The sequence below is a fragment of the Lepidochelys kempii genome, chromosome 8 (genome assembly GCF_965140285.1).
Source record: "Lepidochelys kempii isolate rLepKem1 chromosome 8, rLepKem1.hap1, whole genome shotgun sequence".
NCBI lineage: Eukaryota > Metazoa > Chordata > Testudines > Cheloniidae > Lepidochelys > Lepidochelys kempii.
The window spans coordinates 95,267,878-95,288,386 of NC_136387.1; the positions used below are offsets into that span (position 1 = coordinate 95,267,878).

At 45.6% G+C, this 20,509-nt stretch overlaps 1 protein-coding gene across 2 annotated transcripts in view; it reads right to left on the reverse strand.

The window, feature by feature from the left end:
- The window catches only part of ACOT11 (acyl-CoA thioesterase 11), a 66,200-nt gene that overhangs the window by 24,046 nt on the left and 21,645 nt on the right, over positions 1–20,509 (reverse strand). The window contains exons 2-8 of one of the 2 annotated variants that reach the window (XM_073357612.2): positions 17,807–17,987; positions 14,031–14,100; positions 6,950–7,000; positions 5,444–5,504; positions 4,612–4,713; positions 1,609–1,744; positions 298–454 (exon numbers count right to left, since the gene is read on the reverse strand). In XM_073357612.2, coding sequence (XP_073213713.1) covers positions 298–454; positions 1,609–1,744; positions 4,612–4,713; positions 5,444–5,504; positions 6,950–7,000; positions 14,031–14,100; positions 17,807–17,945 — 716 coding nt within the window. In that variant the 5' untranslated portion in view covers positions 17,946–17,987. The remainder of the gene's footprint in view (positions 1–297; positions 455–1,608; positions 1,745–4,611; positions 4,714–5,443; positions 5,505–6,949; positions 7,001–14,030; positions 14,101–17,806; positions 17,988–20,509) is intronic. The other variant, XM_073357611.2, reaches the window with a different exon arrangement.

Here is a 20,509-nt window from a genome sequence, read left to right on the forward strand (position 1 = left end):
GACTGGGAAGAAAAATTAGGTCCTGACAATAGTGATCGTTAAAAGTTCAGAGGGTTTTTTCTTGGCAAGAACAGAGGAACTAACCCGTTGAGTTGTGGGCAGATAATTACCTGGCACCCTCCCCATGTCATTTCAACTGCACAGAATTCTTCCTCCCTGACTGCTGTACCATCGGGCTGTGCCTCACTACAGGACTAGGTAATGAAGGAGCAGAAGATGCTAACAGCACACACAATCAGAACCTCTCCTGTGACAGAGGCATCTCCAGCCTTGGGGAGGAGAAGCTCAGAACTGCACCTTGCTGCTATCGTGGCAACGTTTTCCATCCATGCCATGATCTGGCCGCCAAACGTGTTTCCCTGATGATTGGCATGAGGGGGCAGCACCAGTTCCACACTCTCCACCCTCGTCTTTTCAGCAGGCACCACGGTGTTGCAGTCTCCATTCTCACGCTCTGGCATGAAAGAAATATATGTTTATCAGAGTGGTGTGTGGAAAAGACTCACCCCACCGGGCTGATGTTATTTGCACAATTCATCCCTCAACTAATTGCTACAAAACAAAAAACAAACACCATTTTCTCATCCACCACCATGCCCTGCCCCCTTCCAGCCCAGGGGACTGTCCACTGCCTTGCTGCCTGCAGAAGGATTCCCCCATTACACCTATGACAGTGTCACCAGCCATCCAACTGAGGCTTTGAGAGCAGCTCATTGTCCCGCTCAATGGAGGAGAGCGTTCACTGGGGCGCAATGCAAGGTACTCTTCCCCAAAAGAGATTGGATGCCTTCTCCTCAGCAAGCTCCATCCCTGAAAGCCTATGGAGTGTGAGAGGAGGGATCAGATCCAGCTCATCTCTGTGGCTTTGCAGAACATTACCACCAAGTGTTTTGCACAGATAGCACCTTCCATCAGAGGAACTCTAAGCATGGTACAGACATTCATGCACTTGCCTCACAATTGTTGTGAAGCCGATATTCTCTCCATTTCACGGAGGCAGAGAGGTTCAGCACTGCCCAAGGGTCAAATCTGTGACAGAGGCTGAAACAGGACCCTGATCTCCTTCCCCACAAGCCCTGTGCTGCAGACACAGCATCACCTTTTTACTAGCCCACCGGAATAAGACAGTGCAACGTGGGAGCCTTTTTACAAAAGCAATAAGCCAAGGCAAGAAGCAGCGATACATGGGGAGTGTATTTTGGGTGGCTAGAACCTTATAGTGGAGGCCAGATTTATAGGATAGAGGCAGCAGAGTCTGGAGGACAGCACTGGGAGCTAGGAAATGCTGTCTTTTAACCCCAGCTCTGCCAGCAACTCACTGTGTGGCCCTGGCAAAGTCACCGTCTCGCTCTGCCTCAATTTCTCCCACCTGTAAAACGGGGAGAGTATTTACTTACCTACCTGGCAGGGATATAGCAAGGAATAGTTAATACTTGTATAGCACTCTGAATATTGCTACCCGGTAACCGTACCCCAAGTTGTGGAATTATTTTCCTGACACAGACATGACAACTGTTTTTGGACACCAGCTCAAGGCCGTCAGGCAAGCACCGGGCACAGTTTTTAGGTTTGCTTTTGTTCAGGGGCAGGATCCGCAGGGCAGCTTACCAGTCTGCATGGTGCTGTTGGTGAGGAGATCCTTGAGGGTGTCAGTGTGGGCCAGCCGCATTCGGCGGCGCTCAGCAGCAATGCTGTATTCCATCTTCTCTTCCTCTGTCTGAGGAGTCAGAGGCTTTAGCTTCATCTACATGCCAAGAGAGGACAGAGTGTTAGTGTGTGGCTCTTTCCCCATCTCCAAGCTGGTCCCAGAGGGATGCAGTTCAATGGTTAAAGGGGACATAAAGGAGGGGGAATCTTCCTATTTATCTGAAGGACGTTTGTATTCTAACGGATGTTTCCAGTGATAAACCCCAACATTCCACATGGGGAAATCTGATTCCTTAGGGGACTGAATTCTTCTACTCGCTTTTAGAGGTGCTGCTTCTCTACAAGAGACAGAAATCCTCCTTGTGCCTTTCTTCCCAAACAGCCCTAAACCACTTTAATCACCGCACAAAGAAGTCCTTTGCATCCAAAGCACCTTCCATCAGGAAATCTCAAAGCATTTTACCAACAGGAATGACTATTTCCTTTACAGTAGCACCTGCAGACCTCAGCTGAGGTCAGGACCTCATGGGACTAAGTCCTGTACAAACATGCAGCAAAAGATTGTCAGTTCTTTGGGGCAAGGACCATCTAAAAAAACAAGACAAGGGATGAGTGGGGAAAATAGAAATGGACGTGAGTAGCCCTCACACAGCAGGTCAGTGGTAGAGTTTGGCATGGAACCCAGGCGTTCTCACCCCCAACTCCAGTGGTCGAGGTCCCTTTATCTGAGGCAGGCAAGTATTAACCTGACTTTACAGATGGGGAAACTGGCACACAAGTGAAAGAAAGGGGAGTGACTTGCCCACAGTTAGAAGGAAGCTTTTGTCAGAGCCATGAATAGAATACTGATCTCCCGACTCCCACCAGTTTTCCCTAACAACTATCTGAAGCTTCTTCCAAAAGAATCACTTCAGCCACTCAGATTAATCTGGACCCCTCTGTGCAGGGTGGAGAACAATTACATCAGGCTGATTTCTTTTTATTTAAATACAGGCTTCTTTATTTTAAAAAATAGGCCTATTTAAATAAAATTTGAATTGACAACCTATGCTCAGCCTTAATTTAAAATATTTTACAGCAAATGTAAGTACAAAATACATTACGCCGTGTACATTTGCTCCCCAGTTTTAAAGAAAGTCAGCCCAGTGAACGGGCAGGCAAGCACCTGGAGCCAGAGTTTGTGGAAGTGCTAAACTAGCTTTAGACAGCTGTAACCTCTTCTGCAGGTGCACAGAGAATATTTGCTTCCTTTCAGTTTATTCAGCTAGTTCAGTTCAATGACTAGTTCGTTCAAGGAGAAGAAATGAACTGGGAGTTGAAAAAGCAGGAGAGCTTGATTTTTATCTTCCAATATGTGAATAAAAACTAGGTGTGAAAGGATGAGATATGCTAGATCTAAAATCTTGAAGGACATGGTGACCGGAAACAATCTGTTCACTTTGCTAACTGAAGATGAACAGTTGATCATCTAAACTTAATAAATTGGTTTTAAAATGAAAAACATGTTCTGATAAGCTTTCTTTTACGTATCCAGCACACTTAAGGCAGTTTTATTTAATAAACAAATTAAAATTCTGTTTTTGTGCATTTTTAATTGCATTTCCATCCAAATACAAAATTGGAAGTAAAAATTAATGTAGGTGAATAAAAAAAAATGCAACTTCCACCTTTTTCTAACACAAATGTAAAAAAAGTCTAAATAAATGTAAGTTAAGCTATCTAATTGCTTATATAAACATATACAGATCCTCCTGGTTAGCAAAAAGCAGTACAAAATTTAGTGCAGAGAGTATAGCTGGTTGAAACACAACGTGATTTAATGGTTACCAGCCACTGAGAATCAACCTATCTTTAGGAAAAGAGCTAAAAAGTACAAATGCAAAACATCATTGTTTAAAACAAAAAATTGATAAAGTCAGGGTTTTCTGCTTGATGGTTAACATAATGACTAAAATTGGTGATTTAAATCACTCCACCCTGCCCTTATGCACATGTCAGCAGCTGAGCAGCACACTTCATTACTATACAGTGGTGTAAGATGTGGGGTGAAGTCTACCCCATATTCACCTTAGACGACAGAGGAGGTTTTAGGTGAAAAGCAATTACACAAATTGGAGTTTGGCTAGGACTCTGGGACTAGCTTCCAGCAAACTGTCGGATTTTTAATAGCCCTAAAGTATCAGGAATTAAGTTTTAGGTCTCATACAAGACTGAAGAGAAAATTGGTTATCCCAAGAAATCCTCGGCTTTAAAAACATTCAGTAAACGAATAGGAATGCCATTTATTTGTTAATGTTTATAAACCTACCTACCAACCCTTTGAGAAATCTAGTCCCTTCTACGACAAGAACCAGCTAGGCAGGCAGCTAATCCAAACACAGTTTATACAGATGTTACAGGGTAAGTTATTATTTCACACGGACACTGTGGTAGCACTTTGATGCCAGTCATATCAGGGCCCCATTCTGCTACAACATATACAAACACAGTCAATACAAAATGACCCACTGTCTTCGTACATATGCCAAAGAATGGTCATAAATGGTACAAAAATACAACTCAGAATTACATTGTGTCAGACTTAGAGTTCAGCAGACATCAGTAGTGTCACATTAAAAATAATCTTCACTTGATTTTATGGGCCTAATCAGGGCCGGCTCTAGGTTTTTTGCAGCCCCAGGCAAAAAATTTGCCACCTCAAGCTCCGAGAGCGCAACTGCCCATGCAAAAAAAAAAAAAAAAAAAGGAATGGCTGGAACGCCGCCCCTGGAATTGTGCCGCCCCGAGCATGTGCTTGCTTTGCTCGTGCCTAGAGCCAGTCCTGGGCCTAATCCAGTGCCCTTTGAAGCACTGGATGTCTTTCCAATAGATGCTGGATGAGATCCCAAAAGTAGGTTCTTGTCAGTGCCAAGAACTGACAGGTAGAAATTACACCAGCTTGATTTCTGCAGGATCTGTTCCTACCTTGCCAGTTGCTTTGCCTTGTGCAACAAAAGTAGCATAGGCCTTACACACATTCCACTGCTTCCCGCTGCACAGATCTTCATAGCTGACCTGTATGCCAACCTGGAGGGGATCACAACAGAAAGGCATTGAACAGAACACGACCGATAGGGGAGACTTGTTCAGTTTGAGTTATTTCTATTGGGGGAAAAGAGGGTTTGAACGACCCGACAAGGCACTATGTGAGAAGTCTGAGGATTCAAATCCAGCGAAGAATTATCTGGAAGAGGAAGAGGTTGTGTTTGTATGCTAGCTCTACACAGCGTCCTGGTGCTTGGTCCCAGTTTAGCAACTGATCATTTTGATTCCCTTTAACAGGAACAGGGAGAGCAACAACTGCATTGCAAGTTACACTGTTTTCTAGTGAACAGATCATAAGGCTAGTTCCCTGATTACCAAAATGAAAACCAGACACCCCAGATCATACTGTCCACTGTTCCCTCTAAACTGCACACACACACACACAGATCCTAAACACCGCGCACATGGTGAAACACCGCGTGCACAAAAATTTGCACAGATGAAATATTTTGCGCACACGGCCTGTCAAAAAGTAGAGGAAACATTGATACTGACACTCCCCTGAACAAAGGAGACCAACACACACACCAAAGACTTGCAGAATAGAATCACCCTCTAGGGATTACTACTCGATTATTAAAATGGTCGAAGTTAAGGAAAGAGAAAAGAAGAATCCCTTATACTTGGGTACACAGTAGGCACTGACATGCAGGGTCACAGTAAAGCTGGAGAGTAGGAAGCCCCAAAAGATAGCAGGTTAAAGCATACAAACCTCCATGCTAGAGTTAAAGGCTCGGTTTACTTTGGCTTTGATGTTAACAACTTGCCCAACACTGGAAAAAAGAATACAATAAGGTGTCAGTGGAAGATGCCAATCATCCTTGCTAGAGACACAAAACACAAGTTGGAAACCAACAGTGCTACAACAGAAAGCAGCACCTTTCGCAGCCTGACTGGTAGGAGCAGCATGGCAGGTACCTTCCTCTATTGATAAGAAATGCAGCAGCTTTTGTGCTAAGCTGCCATCATATTGGCCTTAAACTAACTATAAAAGTGCACACATGCACGCACCCTTCCTACCTAAAGAAATCAGACCAATCCCTGTTCAGAAAATTGCATTTCTTGATTTAGGATACTGCTAGACACCAGCTAGACTTTGCCAACTAATGTGTTATAAAACTGAACATCCTCCCATCGCCTTTAAAAAAAACAACTAGAAATTAAAGGCAAAAAAACGTTAATGCTACTGCAACACGGCACAGGTAATCCCTCAAAAGTCAGGAACTGCGAAAGTTAAGTAAATCAGCCTGTTAAAAGACGAAATCAACTTGAAATCTAGTCAGTTTTTACAAGAGTTGGATTCAAAGTAATTTCAGACCCCACTCCTGCCCCCAAGCTTCTTTACTAGTTTTGGGGGATTTAAAATCCAATTTTCTTGTTTTTCCAAAACGTTTCTGTCCCCCAAGGGAAAGACCCAAGGAAACTGATGGGCCCACTCTACACGGAAAACAAGGAAACTGCCAAACAAGATGCAAAAAGAGAGAAACATTTTCCTTCCTTCAGTTCTATTTCCATTGTAGCCATCTTAGGTGCTACGCGTAAGCAGCGGCATGTAATAGGCACTACTGTAGAACAGTCAGGGCTCTCTTGTAGAACATGATCAGTGTTGTTGAGTCAGCTGCCTCTAATAAGAAAAAAATTTGCAAAAAGCTGACAAATATTACATTTGTGATCACTGCAGCAAGCGTGAGAGTATGGAAGTGGATGTACTGTAAAGTTTCACTACAATTTCATTCCAGTTGAGCATGACACATGCCATACCTATGCCCTCTTAGTGAGGAAAACCATCTGCCTCTGATATAGTGCACATTGGAGGTTCAATCCTACAAGATGCAGCACACCCTAGATTTTGGGAGTCGCCCTGAGAGTTTGTAGGCACAGACATGAGCCCTTGGTCCGAGAGAAGAAGCTGCATATCGTTAGTTACGTTTTCTAGAAGCCAGAGCAGTGAACGGCCAGCTAACGCTACATTTTACATCACACCTCCTTGGGAATGCCGGCTCTTCTCAATTCCAGTAGAGGCTGGCTTGGTGTTGGCATAAAAGTGATCTCGGATTACAGAAAAAATGCAGAGTTTAAGAGAATGGCCTCAGTGCATGTCAAAGCCAGTAGGTACTGAACACTGGTGTCAATCAGGTTAATGCTACTATAACACACCACCACTAGGTTAGGCCAGCTGCTAAATCTAGTCTACTGCTGTAACTTTCCGTATTCATACCAGACATCGTTCTTCCCATGCTGCTGCCAGGGAGGCATTATTTGAATCTGTCTGATACAAAAGAAAAGGAGGGTATGGGTACAAAGGACATTGTCCGCTCTCAGTGTATTGTACATCATCTACAGAACTCACTTCACCACATTTTAGGAATAACCTTTGGTTTTGTTGGATTCATGGATTATTTCTGTTGCTGTCACCCTGAATGGGAACTCTGGGGATCAGGGTCCCAGTGTGGTAAGAACTATACAAATAGGGTAACAAGATTACAATTCCTGCCCCTAGAGAGTTCACACTTTAAGTTTACGATAAGATGCATAAGGTGAATGGACTAGACTCAGTAGACAAAGGGAGGGGATGTGGGAGGAGACTAGGAAGAGGTGGTAACACAGTAGAACATTCCCACTTTGTATGGTAAAAAGTGGCCCCAGATTGCCCCCTGCCTAGCCTAGTGTTTGCTGTTTATCCAATACTGTGCATTTTTAGAAGTAGTTTTCCATTTGCTCACATTGATTTTTGCTGTAGACTGCATTAGAATGGACAGAACTGGAGTCAGGAAGTCAAAGCCTTAGTGGGACAGACCTCCGGCCTTAGAGCTCCCCTAACCCCATGAGACCCAATCAGCTTTCTCTCTTCACTTCTTGCACCTGATACAGCCCAGTGCTGTAAAAGCTAAGAGCCGGTGCCAGGGTGCATGAACTCACTCACAGGTCTCTTCTTGAGATGAGCCCACAGTCGAGCCCTCTGACACACATACCAGCACACACTTAAAGGGACACTGTCAATCTGAAATCTAGTCAGTTCTTCTTAAAAGCTAAGTGAGTAGTTTCAGGAACTGCACGTACCCACTGCCAATATCTGTGGTTTTACAAAGTCCTATTTTCCTGTTTTTTTTAAAATGTGTTTCTCTCCCCGGTTGTGGGGTGTGTGGAGAGGGAAATAAAACACACCATGCCCTCAAAGGAAACAAAGAGACAGACTATGGAACTGATCCAAAGCCCACTGGAATTAATATAAAGGCTCCCATTGGCTTCAGTGGCCTTTGGATCAGGTCCTTGGATAAGGCCCACTCTGGGAAGAAGGACAGCCTTGTGCAGAAGGCCCTGAACTAAGGCTTAGGAAATCTGGGTTCAGTTCCAGGTTCTACTACAGACTCCCTTAAGGGATCCCTGCAGGTGAGCCCACAGCGCCCACTGAAACCTCTGGAGCGGTGAACATACAAAGCTTTCCAAGGGGGCAGGTTACTGGCCCAATGACCTTTCAGATATTCTCTGGAGCGGTGTGTGCTCAGCAATCCCAACACTCCTGCAGTAGCAGTGACGAAAGGCAGGAACGTTACGGCACAGACAGCAGCAGGGTTCAGACCTGCTTTAAGATACCGGTGAAATCAATCTAGATGAGCTTATTGAAACAGGACCTCATGTTTCAGGTAATTCCTCCACAGATAAAGATGGCTACAGCTTTTCGGCAGAAGAGCTATACATTGTTCCAGTTTAATCCCTGCTGCCTGCGTTCCCTCCCACCTCACCACGTTTTACACGATGGATCTTCTCCAGAGATACACATGGCTGGCCCACAAGTCCTGGCAAGCACGTACACACACACAGGCACAGCACATGCAATCAGGTGTCCTAGCAGCTGGCTGCAGGGTCTGTAGCAGACGGCTAATTACATACAGCTTCCAGGCTCCCTCCTTGCTCTCGAGTGGGAGGGGCACACGCTTTATTACTGAAGGCCCGGAATTCTATCTCCATCGATGACCAAGGGGTGTGTGTATGCAAGTGGCGACTGCTGGCTCTTTATGCAAAGCAGACACCACCCCGAAGCAGTGACCACACACGAGGCCGGATAGCACTAATTGTAACGATCACTTCTAAAATGTTCCAATCCCGCTCCGTCTACAACAGGAGCCCATTAACCAGCCAACAGAGACTCAGGCACCAATTCCCATGAGCCTGCAGAACTCGTGCCAAAAGAGTGACCCCGGTTATTAGACCAGAATGGCCCCCTAACCTTCGGCCTCTGACCCTCAGATGTTGTTATTATTAATCCTGTTTATTATGGTGATGTTTAAGGGCCAACCAAGGTGGTGATCGGCATGGTACAAACACAATAGTAGGTGGTCCCTGCCCCAAAGAGATTACAGTCCAACTAGACAAGACAGACGCCGAGCGAGGGAAGAGGCAGAACACACAAGCAGAGTGACCAATGTGATGAACAGCACACTAGCTCCAGTACGTTTTGCGGGGCTGGGTTTAGTTACGACGGGATCAGCTAAAAGGAAAGAAAAGTGAAGGGAGAGGGGACACAGAAGGGAAGGGGGTGGGGAGAAGAGAGTAACAGGACAGGTGTGGAGCAAAGATGTGAAGAGATGAGGGAGGGGGAAGGAGAGGGCAGATATCCTGACCTCTACAGCGCTTCTGATCATCCTGAGACACAAACCAACAGCACAGCACACACTGATTTAGTGAGATCACTAGACTGCCCCTGACTTCCATGACTAGGCAGGAGTCCCAGCGAGCTGGATTTCTCTGTCCAGACAGTTCCAAGTCCTGTACAAGGTCTTGGTCTGCACCAAAATCAGCCATGGAAGTCAAAGCAGCAGAGAGCCATTGTTCCGCCCCAGCCTGGAAGCGCAAAAACACGGGCTGCGATGTTTTTACCTTTTTTGTTCTAAGCTGACATTGGGCTCCTGAGTGCCCCAGTCATGCTCTAGAGACAGAGAGCCTTGCCTAGGAAGAGCGTTTCAGAAAAAGAACTCCTCAGCTAGCTGCTTTCTCCAGATCATTCAGCACACCACCGAGCAGGAAAGCGCAGCCCTGGCCCATCTTCACTAGGAGATCTAAACACAACTGAACGCGATTCTCCACAGTGCGTTTGGTGACAGGACAGTGTCGAAGAGGACAAGCCAGGATCAGCATCGGGTCAGCTAGTCGGGGGTAAACCCTGCTCCTAGCATGAAGCTCAATGTGACTAGTCCACATCAAGTCCCCTGGCTCAATTGTTAAAAATAGGAGTTTAAGCTTCATTAAAAGGTTTCTTTCTGAAGAGGATGAGACCTTAGAGCAACGTCAAGCTTCCAGCCCAGGACAAGCTGGCAATGATAGCGCCATGACTTTGGAGAAGGAGAATTCTGGCTCTCTACTGTGGCCAGTCACTGGAGCGGTACCAACTAGAGCCCTGTGCAGGACCACTTGTAATCCCGCTCAGTTTTGCAGAACACAGCTGTCCCCCTCACATCTGCCTAATGCCTGAATGGAGGAATAGCAAGGATTAGCCTCGATTCCTGGTTTCTATGAAGGTGAATTCTTGAGAACCTCTCAGCCCCTCTCCACCCCAAATGCCTCTGGAAAGTTTTGTGATCTCTACTTGGAAGATATAGTTTGGACTCTAACCCTCCTAGGAAAATGGCAACTCTCTCACTCTCATCAAAATTTGCTACGTCAGGCATCTAACTATCATCATACTGGGTGGCAAGGGAGAGTCCCCAAAAGGCCATTCCAAACAAAACAGCCAGCTTTTGGAGATTTCACTCATTTTCAGCTAATTCATTTTTCATATAGGGATCTTTTCCCTGCACCACAGTGGAGAAGCAGCAAGGGCAGGTCAGCAGGATTACAGGGTTTCCACCATGGAGTCCAAATCTATATAGGTCCAAACTTGATGAGTTTCCCCTGAATGTTTGTAGAAACTCTTATGGGAGAACTACTAGTCAGCCCTGATCTATTAGATGGCAATCTGCCTTCCTACCTAGCTGACAAGCAATGCCAGGCCTGAGCCTGGAAATACAAACACAAGACTCCTTTCAGGAGGGCAAGGGAATCTCTCCCCATCCCTCTCAGGTTTGGATCTTGTTCAGTCTTACTGCATGCAGAGTAACCAGCTCAATGGCTGTCCTGGAGAAAGGTGGCCAACTCCCATCAGCCACTGGGGCTGGCAGGTTTAAACCAGGTTCGAGATTGAAGCCTGCTCCCAGTGGCTGATGGGAGTTGAAGGTAGCTAGCTAGCTTAGCTCTCTCCATACCATCTATCGCAACTGGGTCCAACCGCTACCTAGCTTCAGCACCAGTAGACTACAGAATTAAAAGGGAATGTTAAAACAAGAGTCACAAATACCTGTGTTTAAAGCTTATTTAGAGTAAGTGGTTGAATCCAGAGGCTTGATTTAGTTACTTTAACATTTTTAAGAAGCCTCAGAGCACTCTCTAAGACATACTGGTAAGGCTGTATGTTCCCACGGCATTCTATTTATCAGCCGTCTGCTATTTATCAGCTGTCTACATAACAAGGGCCATAAATTCCTAACACACACATAAAAGGTGGCACATTACATGATGGTGTCTCCATCTCTGGAGCACAGACAAGATGTAGAGGAATTGGTCTTCAAGATTAAATTATTTTAAACAATCACCTGGCCATTTTTCACTTTATTTCATCAAATAAATCAAAGTCTATTAACACAATTACCAAAAGATTAGTGGGAGATTCCAAAATCACCAATCCTCTTTTTTTTTTTTTAAAAAAAAAAAAGCTTCTCACAAATTAACATTTCCCTTTATTAATTTGATTTTTACTAATATTGGCTACTATCTTGGATCCCCTTTGTGATTTTGCTATAGATTTTAAATGGAATGGAGGATTGCTGAGAGACGTCAAAGTGATTGCATGTGAGACAGATCTCCGTTTATCCACTTAAAAGTTAGCAGCATGAGCAAAGGCAATGCCTGCTTCTAGGAACAGGGCTCTGTTTCTCATCTAGTCAATCTCACATAAGGATGATCTAAGAAACCAACCAAAATACCCAAATCATTTCGCACAGGCCACCTATCAGTAGCCAAAGTGGGAACTTTTATCACTACTGGCCTAGGACAGATTGAAACTATTGCTCAAGGGAGAAGTATCCACAGCTACTCCCAATTCCTGAGCCATCTAGGTGTCATTTGTCTATATTTTATATATTGACAGAGCAACAAAAGTACAGTTAAACATATGACATGTTAATGTTCTGTCTGGGGCATTGTAACACTGAAGAAGTCTTGCCAAAGGATTTTTCATCCGGTACATGACTGGTATGCCTGTAATTAATCCTGTGCCACTCCATTATTGAACTAGCTGCCTTCAGGATCTCTTTCAAACAGAAGAGAGGGGATTGATCTAGCTTATTATTACTTCACTAAGTTTGCTGCTGGATAGTCTACTCCAGCTGCTGCAGGTTAGCAATGAGACACACTTAAAAAAAAAAAAAATAGATGTCAAGGTTTGGTTTAGAAAACAATCCGAACAGGTGACTGAACGCTCATCTCAAGCTCTCAAGGCTCAATAGCTGGCTGCTTGTCTCCTGAGAACAGACAGGTGTGAAATTTCTGGTACTGTGCCTTCTACCTCCTGTCAGGTTAGAGATACAGGTACCACCTTTCCTCTCCTTCCTGCGTCTGACTGGGACAAGAATCAGATGTAAAATAAATGGAATACATTAAAAAATAAGCCTCCAATAAAGGCTTGAGGTTTGGGTCAAGGTTCAGGTCAGTTCTCCTATCTGAATCAGTTTACCCATCAAGGGACTGTCCATTAGCAGTTAATGCATCATCAAGATTTTCCTAGGAGGTCTGACAGGACAGAAGACGCATGACTGCTGGATGCAGCCACTACCTTCAGGAGCAGCCGCGCATTTAGAGCCATAAGGGATGGTTTAGAACTGTGATGGTAGCTCCTAGTCATGCCATGGACATTAGAAGAAAGGAAGATATGCAATGAACTAACTGACCTTTTCTAAATTGTAAAGGGGCTTGAGGACATTAAGATATCTTGTATCTACAGCTCTCAAATCTGCTGATGAACAAATGTTGGCCCGAGCTCACGAACTGTGTGTGTCCCTTTAATAATGCAATACCTGCAAATCACAGGGAGCCTTTAAAAAAATATTAACATTTTCAGGGAAATGGCATCTTAGATTGCTTGCACTCAAAAGTTCAGAAACTTCACTGGATCTGAAGTTCTTCACAGAGCCACACACAGTGCTCTCACTGTAGGAAGCATTAGGTCTTGTAAGCCAGTAAGATTATGAATAAGTCCACATGCAGTGCAGTACGGTATTTCATTCAACAAAGCTTATGGAGACAGCAAGGAGTTTAGAATTAAAAGTACTTCTTCACTTCTGACTGCACACTAGAACGTTACATTATCACATGCCATTAGACAACTTCTGTGTTCCACCCCAGAGCTGGCTGCATTTCAGCTGTGGGTGAAGTAATGATCCCTATATCTCCTTACCTACTCTTCCTGGCATGTTGTCGGGTTTAGTTAATGGTTATCAAGGGACTGGAGATCCTTGAATGAAAAGGTGCTACAGAGGTATTTACAGACAGCCTTGTCTTCTGGGCTATAAACACTACATGTTCACCGCAAAATGCAAACAAAAAAAGCCATCCCTGCAGCAGCAAGGCTCAAAGCCAGGGTCAAGTGACTCGGGCTCCTGCTGTGAGGCTAAAATTACCAGTGTTAAACATTCCCGCTCAGGCGGGAGCCTGGGCTCTGCAGCCCTGTGCGGGGGATGAGTCTCAGAGCCCAGGCTCCAGCCCAAGTGGGAACACGGCTATTTTTAGCTCCATGGCATAAGCACATGGCAGTTTAGCTGGTGCTAAGACTCACTGCCACGGGTACTGAGGTGAGTTTTTGGCAGCGTAGATATACCCTTAATCAACGGGGGCTGCTTGAACAAATAAAAGAGCAGCTAGATGATGAGAAAAAACCAGGAGGATAACCAAGCAAGAGCCTCCCAAATGAACTAAACATCAATATTATTAGATAAGTAACATGAGGTTGTTCATTGTCAGATCCCCGGGGGATTCTAGCCCTTAACATGTAGGTATATTGTAGGGTCCATCTCAGATTCTGGGTTCACAGCCACTGCGTCTTACATTCCCTTCCCTCTGGACTGGGTTGAGGGGATGTGGTTTATTTGACCAGAACAGAACGGATAATTAACATGGTGTACAAACTCCAGCTCCTGAATATTTGCTGCATGCAGAAGAAGAGACTTTTTTCAAAGCCAGCAAACTGCAAGAGAGGAAAGCAAGGCATTTACCTAATCGTGTGCTCAAAATAGATATCATCCACGGAAGCCGTGACGCAGGGGCAGCCAGCATGTCTCTCGGCTAAAAAGGAGAACAAACCGCATCAGTTACCTTCAGACAATCAGTGCACCAAATAAATGGACTTGTTCTGTTCTTGCAACTCTAGTTGCAGATTTTGAACAGACATATGGAACTCTGGTCTCTGCAGATCCACATTGTCCAGTGTGTGTAGGACACAAGATTTCCTCTATGTTGAGGGTCACCACAGGTTGCATGGAGAAGATGCCCATTTGTACTTCCCTTAATCAAAGGCTGTATGTGTTTAACATCGGCCAGCATACAGATTACCTGTCTGATCTTTCCAGTCAACAGACATACTGATCCCAGTACACTAACTGATCAAATTAATGGAGCAGTTTTCTTCGCTGATTTTCCCCCTAAATCTGTCAAACATATTGTAACAGTTAAACCAATTGTACATTCTACTAAACAGAGATAAATTAGATTAGATTTTAAAAAAAAATTATATCCGTGTGTCCTCAAGTCTCCCTCCACATTCTTGTCTGTTGCTAGGATGTTTATTTATCTTGTAAGCAATTGGTGGGTAGTTTATATTTTAAAGACATCCTAGCTATACCTTGGAAACTGCCTTGTTATCTCCTGTGGCTAGAAGATCTCCAAGAGCGTGGGTTCTATAAATACAAATACCTACCTCTTATATGGTGCTTTTCGTCAGCAGACCTTAAAGAGCTTCACAAGCGTGAGCGTATTTAGCCTCAAAACACCCTTGTGAGGTCGGGAAGTGCCATTATCCCCATTTTTACAGATGGGGAACTGAAGCACCGAAAGATTAAGTGACTTGCCTAAGGTCACACGGAAAGTCTGTGGCAGAACAGTGAATTGAACCTGGGACTTGCAAGACCTAGCCTACTTCCCTAATCACTGGCCCATCCTCCCTCTAAAGCTTTCTTGGAAGTGCAATCCCCAAACTGGAAACCCAATTAAGGACAGCATCATGTATCAAGCTCTTGCCAACATTTTATTTTAAATCCCAATGCCTATTTGGTTTTTACAACCTCATTTGATAAGGAAACGTGACTGCGGGCAAAGGCCCTGGGTACCAAGTTTCAACTAGAAGCTATACTTAGGACCCTACCAAATTCACGGCCATGAAAAACACGTCATGGACTGTGAAATCTGGTCTTTTGTGTGTTTTTACCCTATACTGTACAGATTTCACAGGGGAGACTAGCGTTTCTCAAATTTGGGGTCCTGACCCAAAAGGGAGTTGCAGGGGGGGGCATCACAAAGTTATTTGGGGGGGGGGGAATTGCCACCCTGACTTCCGCACTGCCTTCAGAGCCGGGCAGCTGGAAAGCAGCAGCTGTTGGCTGGGCGCCCAGCTCTGCAGTTAGCAGCGCAGTAGTATGGGTGGCAATACTCTGCCATGCCATCCTGACTTCTGCGCTGCTGCTGGCAGTGGCTCTGCCTGGATCCCGGCCACAATAATCTTACGACCCCTCCCAAACTCCTTTTTGGGTCAGGACGCCTACAGTGACAACAGCATGACATTTCAGATTTAAATAGCTGAAATCATGACATTTACGATTTTTAAAATCCTAGGACTGCGAAATTGACCAAAATGGAGGGTGAGTTTAGTAGCTATGCTGTATGTAACCACAGATAACCCTTGAAAACATGGTACCGCAAGATGCGTGGTGACACAGCCCTAGCAAGCGCTGCATGAACACCATGCTGTGACAGCACCTACAGCTGGACACTGCAGACAGCTAATCTACAGGACTATTACATCTGAGTCTCTCATACACACGGGGGGACAATGTCACCATTTCGGCCCTGCCAGCGTTACATTTTCTAAGAGGGGGTTCTCCAACCTTTTCCTTCTGTGGACCACTTCATAAGAGCCTTCCACAGACCCACATCCCAGACCACAAGGAAGAACTCAAACTGTGGCATCAGAGTCTTAATCCTAGAGCAGAGTTTCATTACAGTAAATTGCACAATTGTGTTATCTTTGGGAGAGCTCTCAGATCTACCCACCCACCTCTTAAGAAGCAGGATCCTCTTCCATGCTAATCCTACTGGGATCTCACTTCTTCGGTTTCTGGGGAACTCCCGTGAGAGCAGTTTGCCAGGATTTCCCTCACCATCTCACTGATGCTTTGTTCTGAATTGCACCCCAGCTCACCTTCATATTTGATCCCCCAGTAATTTGAAAACCCTTTCATTTAAGGACTAGATCCGTCACCCCCTTTTATTTGCTTCCCCTCCACATTTAAGTTTTCCTGTTTGTTTTCCCCCTTTGTTGTCATGTTAAGATACAGAACTTGTCAACCATATGTCCCATAGTCTGAACACACTCATAGACATAACCTTGTTCTACGGGGACAGAACTGCTGTACCTGACAAGGTTATTGATCCATCTAGTTTAGCGTCCTCCCCTTGGCCCCAGTTCAGCAAAACACTTCAGCAGATGAGAGTAATCCCATCCCTCACCACCAAAGCACTACTAGCATGTGCTAAACTTCAAGAGCAAGTCCCCTGGTTTCAATGGCACACACTTAACCGTTCTGCTGAATTGGTGTCGTAGGATTGGGATGCGGGCAGTCTCGCCTAGTGGTTAGACCAGGAGTCTGCTCTGAGGTTGGCACTCATGCTCTTGAGCCACTACAGACGGCTTGACAAGCACACTCCTGCATTAGCCAAGAAATGGACTGGACCTTTTAATAGCAGGAACACATCTGCTAGCTAGTTTTTACCAATGCTGTTCCTACATATTCTCTTTATAGGTCACGTTTCCTCTGTTAATACCTGATCAGATGAAATTCCTGTAGCAGAGGCTGTACTCTTAGCTCTCTATTATATTTTAGCCTGTCCCTTTTCAGAGGTATCCTGTCCACAACAACTTCCATCCCGACAGTTTGAGCTCTTATGACCTCATCAGATGGGCAGAGAGGAGAGGGAGCTGGAGGGGGGGGGGAGGGAAGATCCCACAGAATGGGGGACCCCATGACTCATTTGAAGACAAGCCATGGAGATGGTACCATGGTGGTGTCCCATCGATGCTCAGACCAAGCACTGAACAGATCACTATTGAGGTACCTGGGAATAGAAATCTGTGACAAGGTTACATCCTTTATTCAGGGATGTTCTCTAGTCTCTATAGAGAAATGAGGGGGTACATCAGCTGATTTCATGGCCAACAGGAAGGCGGGCGAGTTCTATGGAGAATGGAGGTGAGTGAAAGAAAACAAGGGTCAGGCAGTGCACAAAAAACGTGGTTTGGATCAGAACTGGCCTGGCCTACCTTACAAGCAGCCCTGAAGCCCCGAGCTAGCCCAGCGAATGCCAGTGTTGCCGGATGTCCAGTTGAAAGGGGCCCAGTACACAGTGTCCGATCGCATGTACTGACTGGACACCAAAAGTCCAGCTATCACAGGTCAGGGGGCCAAGGGAGGAGGGGCTGGGTCGTCAACCCCCCTGTTCAACTGAGGGCACCTCCTACCTGCATCTCGTGGGCAGGCAGGCTCCTGTCCTAGCCCTGAGCAGAGGAAGCCCAGCTGGTTGGGGGAAGGGATCCAGCGAGGAGGAAGGGGGAGGGGAGAGAGCAGTGAGTGATGGGGGCAGGGCCTCGGGGAAAGAAGTGGGGTGGGTGGAGGTTCCGGCTCTCCTGCTGTAGCGTCCAGTTTTCAGAAATTAGCAAGTTGGCAGCCTTAGGGTGTAGCTCCTGGTGGGCGGCCAAACTCCGCGGCGCAGCTCCGCTTACCAGAAAGACAGGCTGTGGTGTCAATCCACTTCAGCAGCTGCCCGATGCTCAGCTCGCCGCGGTGGTTTGTGTGGCACGGCAGCACCAGCTGGCTCATCTGCACCTCGGTGGGATTGCGATACCGCTCCGTGCTCTCCATGCCCAGCGCTGGATCGGCAGCGGGCAGTGCAGACCCTGAGCCCTATTGGGGAGAACACACTGGAACTCAGCTCCTGGAGCAGCAAGCAGGGGCCCAGCTGCAGCCTGCCCCACGCCACAGCCCCACACAGGTGTGCAAAGGGGCAGGAAGGGCTCATGGCTACCTCAGGCAAGGTGCTTTGGAGAGAGGGACTCTCCCACACCCCGTTGATAGAAGCAACGTCTGCTTGCCCCTTAAGGCTCAGGGCTGGAAAGGCCCTATGCCATCAGCTTGCAAGGCTTGGGGCTAAGAAATAGCCCCCTACTGTAAAGCATTTGGGGGAGACACAGCAGGAACGCATGCAACAGTCCAGGTTAAAAAAATATTTTTTTTAAAAAGCAAGATTCCCTTTTCCCATTAGCCTCGGGGGAGGAGAGAACCACACACTTTGCTCAGCTAGAATGCAAAGATAGGGAGTGTCAAAGGAGGCCCAGGGTGGTAAGCCCTCAATTCCCCAGCGACACTGAAATTTCATGGAACTGAGCATCTAACTCGTTAAAATCCCCCCCAAAGCATGGCTGTTATCAGAAGAACGCCTGTGTAAAAGTGGCACCTTCTTACATGTGTATCACTTACCTGACTGGCAAAAAAGCCGTTTCTCCTTTCTGGTTAGCACAGCAGAACCAGCCCAGATAGGGAGGGTGGGCAGCATTCGGTTCTGCCTTGGGCATCATTATTTATCATCTATACAACACCAAGAAAGGGGCCACTTGGTGCTCAGCTCCAAAGAGCTCGCAGCCAGGGTGGGCAGAATTGCCAGCCAAGTTCCAAATGAATCTTCACTCCTGGAGATGGGGCTAAGCCAGGCCACAAACTGGGTCTGGACCCATACTGCCCCAAAGTTTGGGGTGCAGTGGTGACTGGGGAGGTTTTGGTTCTGGCTCACCTCTTGCTACCAGGCAGGAATTGGAAACAGTGCTGGGCAGAAAATACTCTCTTCTTTCTCCCTTGGAAAATCTCAACAATGAAAACCAAAATATTTTGATTCAAATGGCACCTTGTGGCTGCTGTAGTCCCATGGTAGGCCAGGGCCAGGGGCTCCTGACAAACTTCCTCCCCTCACCAAGAGCAGAGAAAGTAGTGCATTGTGGAAGGTATAGTCCAGCCAGAGAGTTTAATCCCACGAAAGAGAATGGGAGGATAAGGCAGCTGGGACTACAACTCCCATGAGGCACCACAATGCCATTTTTAAATCAAAATATTTCAGTTACCAGCCAAAATATTTCAGTTTTCAGTATAGCATGAAATATAAATTCTCCACAGAAAGCCAACACTTTTCAAAAGAAAAAAATCATTTATTCCAAGACCCAATTTTCTGTTAAAAACAGTTTAGATGGAAAATTTTCCACCAGCCTGCTTTCAAATCAGAAAGAGCACAGCATGGTTTTCAGATCACGGCCTGTTTGCAGGGCTGGCCACTCTAGTACTCTCTGAACACTATCAGATCAAATACAGACCCCACGTTGCCATGCCCATCTACAGTCAGACTGATAGGAACAGCAACAACTCCTGCAGTAGTTTATTCCACATACTATGTACCATATTTGAGCCTTGGGCTCTTTGAAACAGGATACATTCCACATCTTTAATAAATAAAAGAGAAAATAGCAACACACTAATCTACTTCTCAGAACTCAGTGTTTTACTAGCCAGATTATCCATAGATCTGGACCTGTCTACTTCTCCATTTGTCCGGCTGCTTCGGCTTTATGCAAATTGAACATCTCTGACTCATGAAGCCAAATTTGTTCCTGAGTGCAACTCCAAGTAAAGGGACACTAACCTAAAAAATAAATAAAAAGTTTAGAGAGTGAGGGGGCGGGGAGGGGGGAGAAGCATATTTATTTTAGTTTGCTTTGTGGATGCACAGTAGTTTGTACCTATCCAGTTTCATAGCTTCCTCTGTAAAGTCAGTTTCCCCTGTTTCAGGGTAGCAGCCATGTTAGTCTGTATTCGCAAAAAGAAAAGGAGTATTTGTGGCACCTTAGAAACTAACCAATTTATTTGAGCATAAGCTTTCATGAGCTAGCTGTAGCTCACAAGTACTCCTTTTCTTTTCCCCCGTTTGAGAGTCTTTTACAAAGCAACAGGGGAGTCACCAAAAAGAAACAAACAATCTAAAAAAATGGAAACTGTGATTGTAAAACCACAAAAAAACAGCCAGGGAAAAGTAATTTTTTAAACTGACTAGACAACCGCGCTTTGTCCTTTTAGATCAGTGAAGTTACAGCAGGGATGAACTTGACCTCTGATGAGTAACTGACCAGACACCCGTCTAGATTTTGTTCCTCAACTTTCTTCTTCTTTCTGAGCGAGCAGCATCTCTTTATACAAAGTCCGTGCTGCAGCAGCTTCTCTTTCATACGGTCTGCAAGCAACATCTAAATGGTTTTGTTTTCAAAATTAAGCCTTTGCTGTTGAAATGTCCCTGTCCTTTTGGGCTTGGCACAGCTGAACACAGCGCAGTCTCTCAAAGCAGCTTTATCCTCCTTCCTGCTTGTCTAATAGGAGAGCTCTGTTTCCAT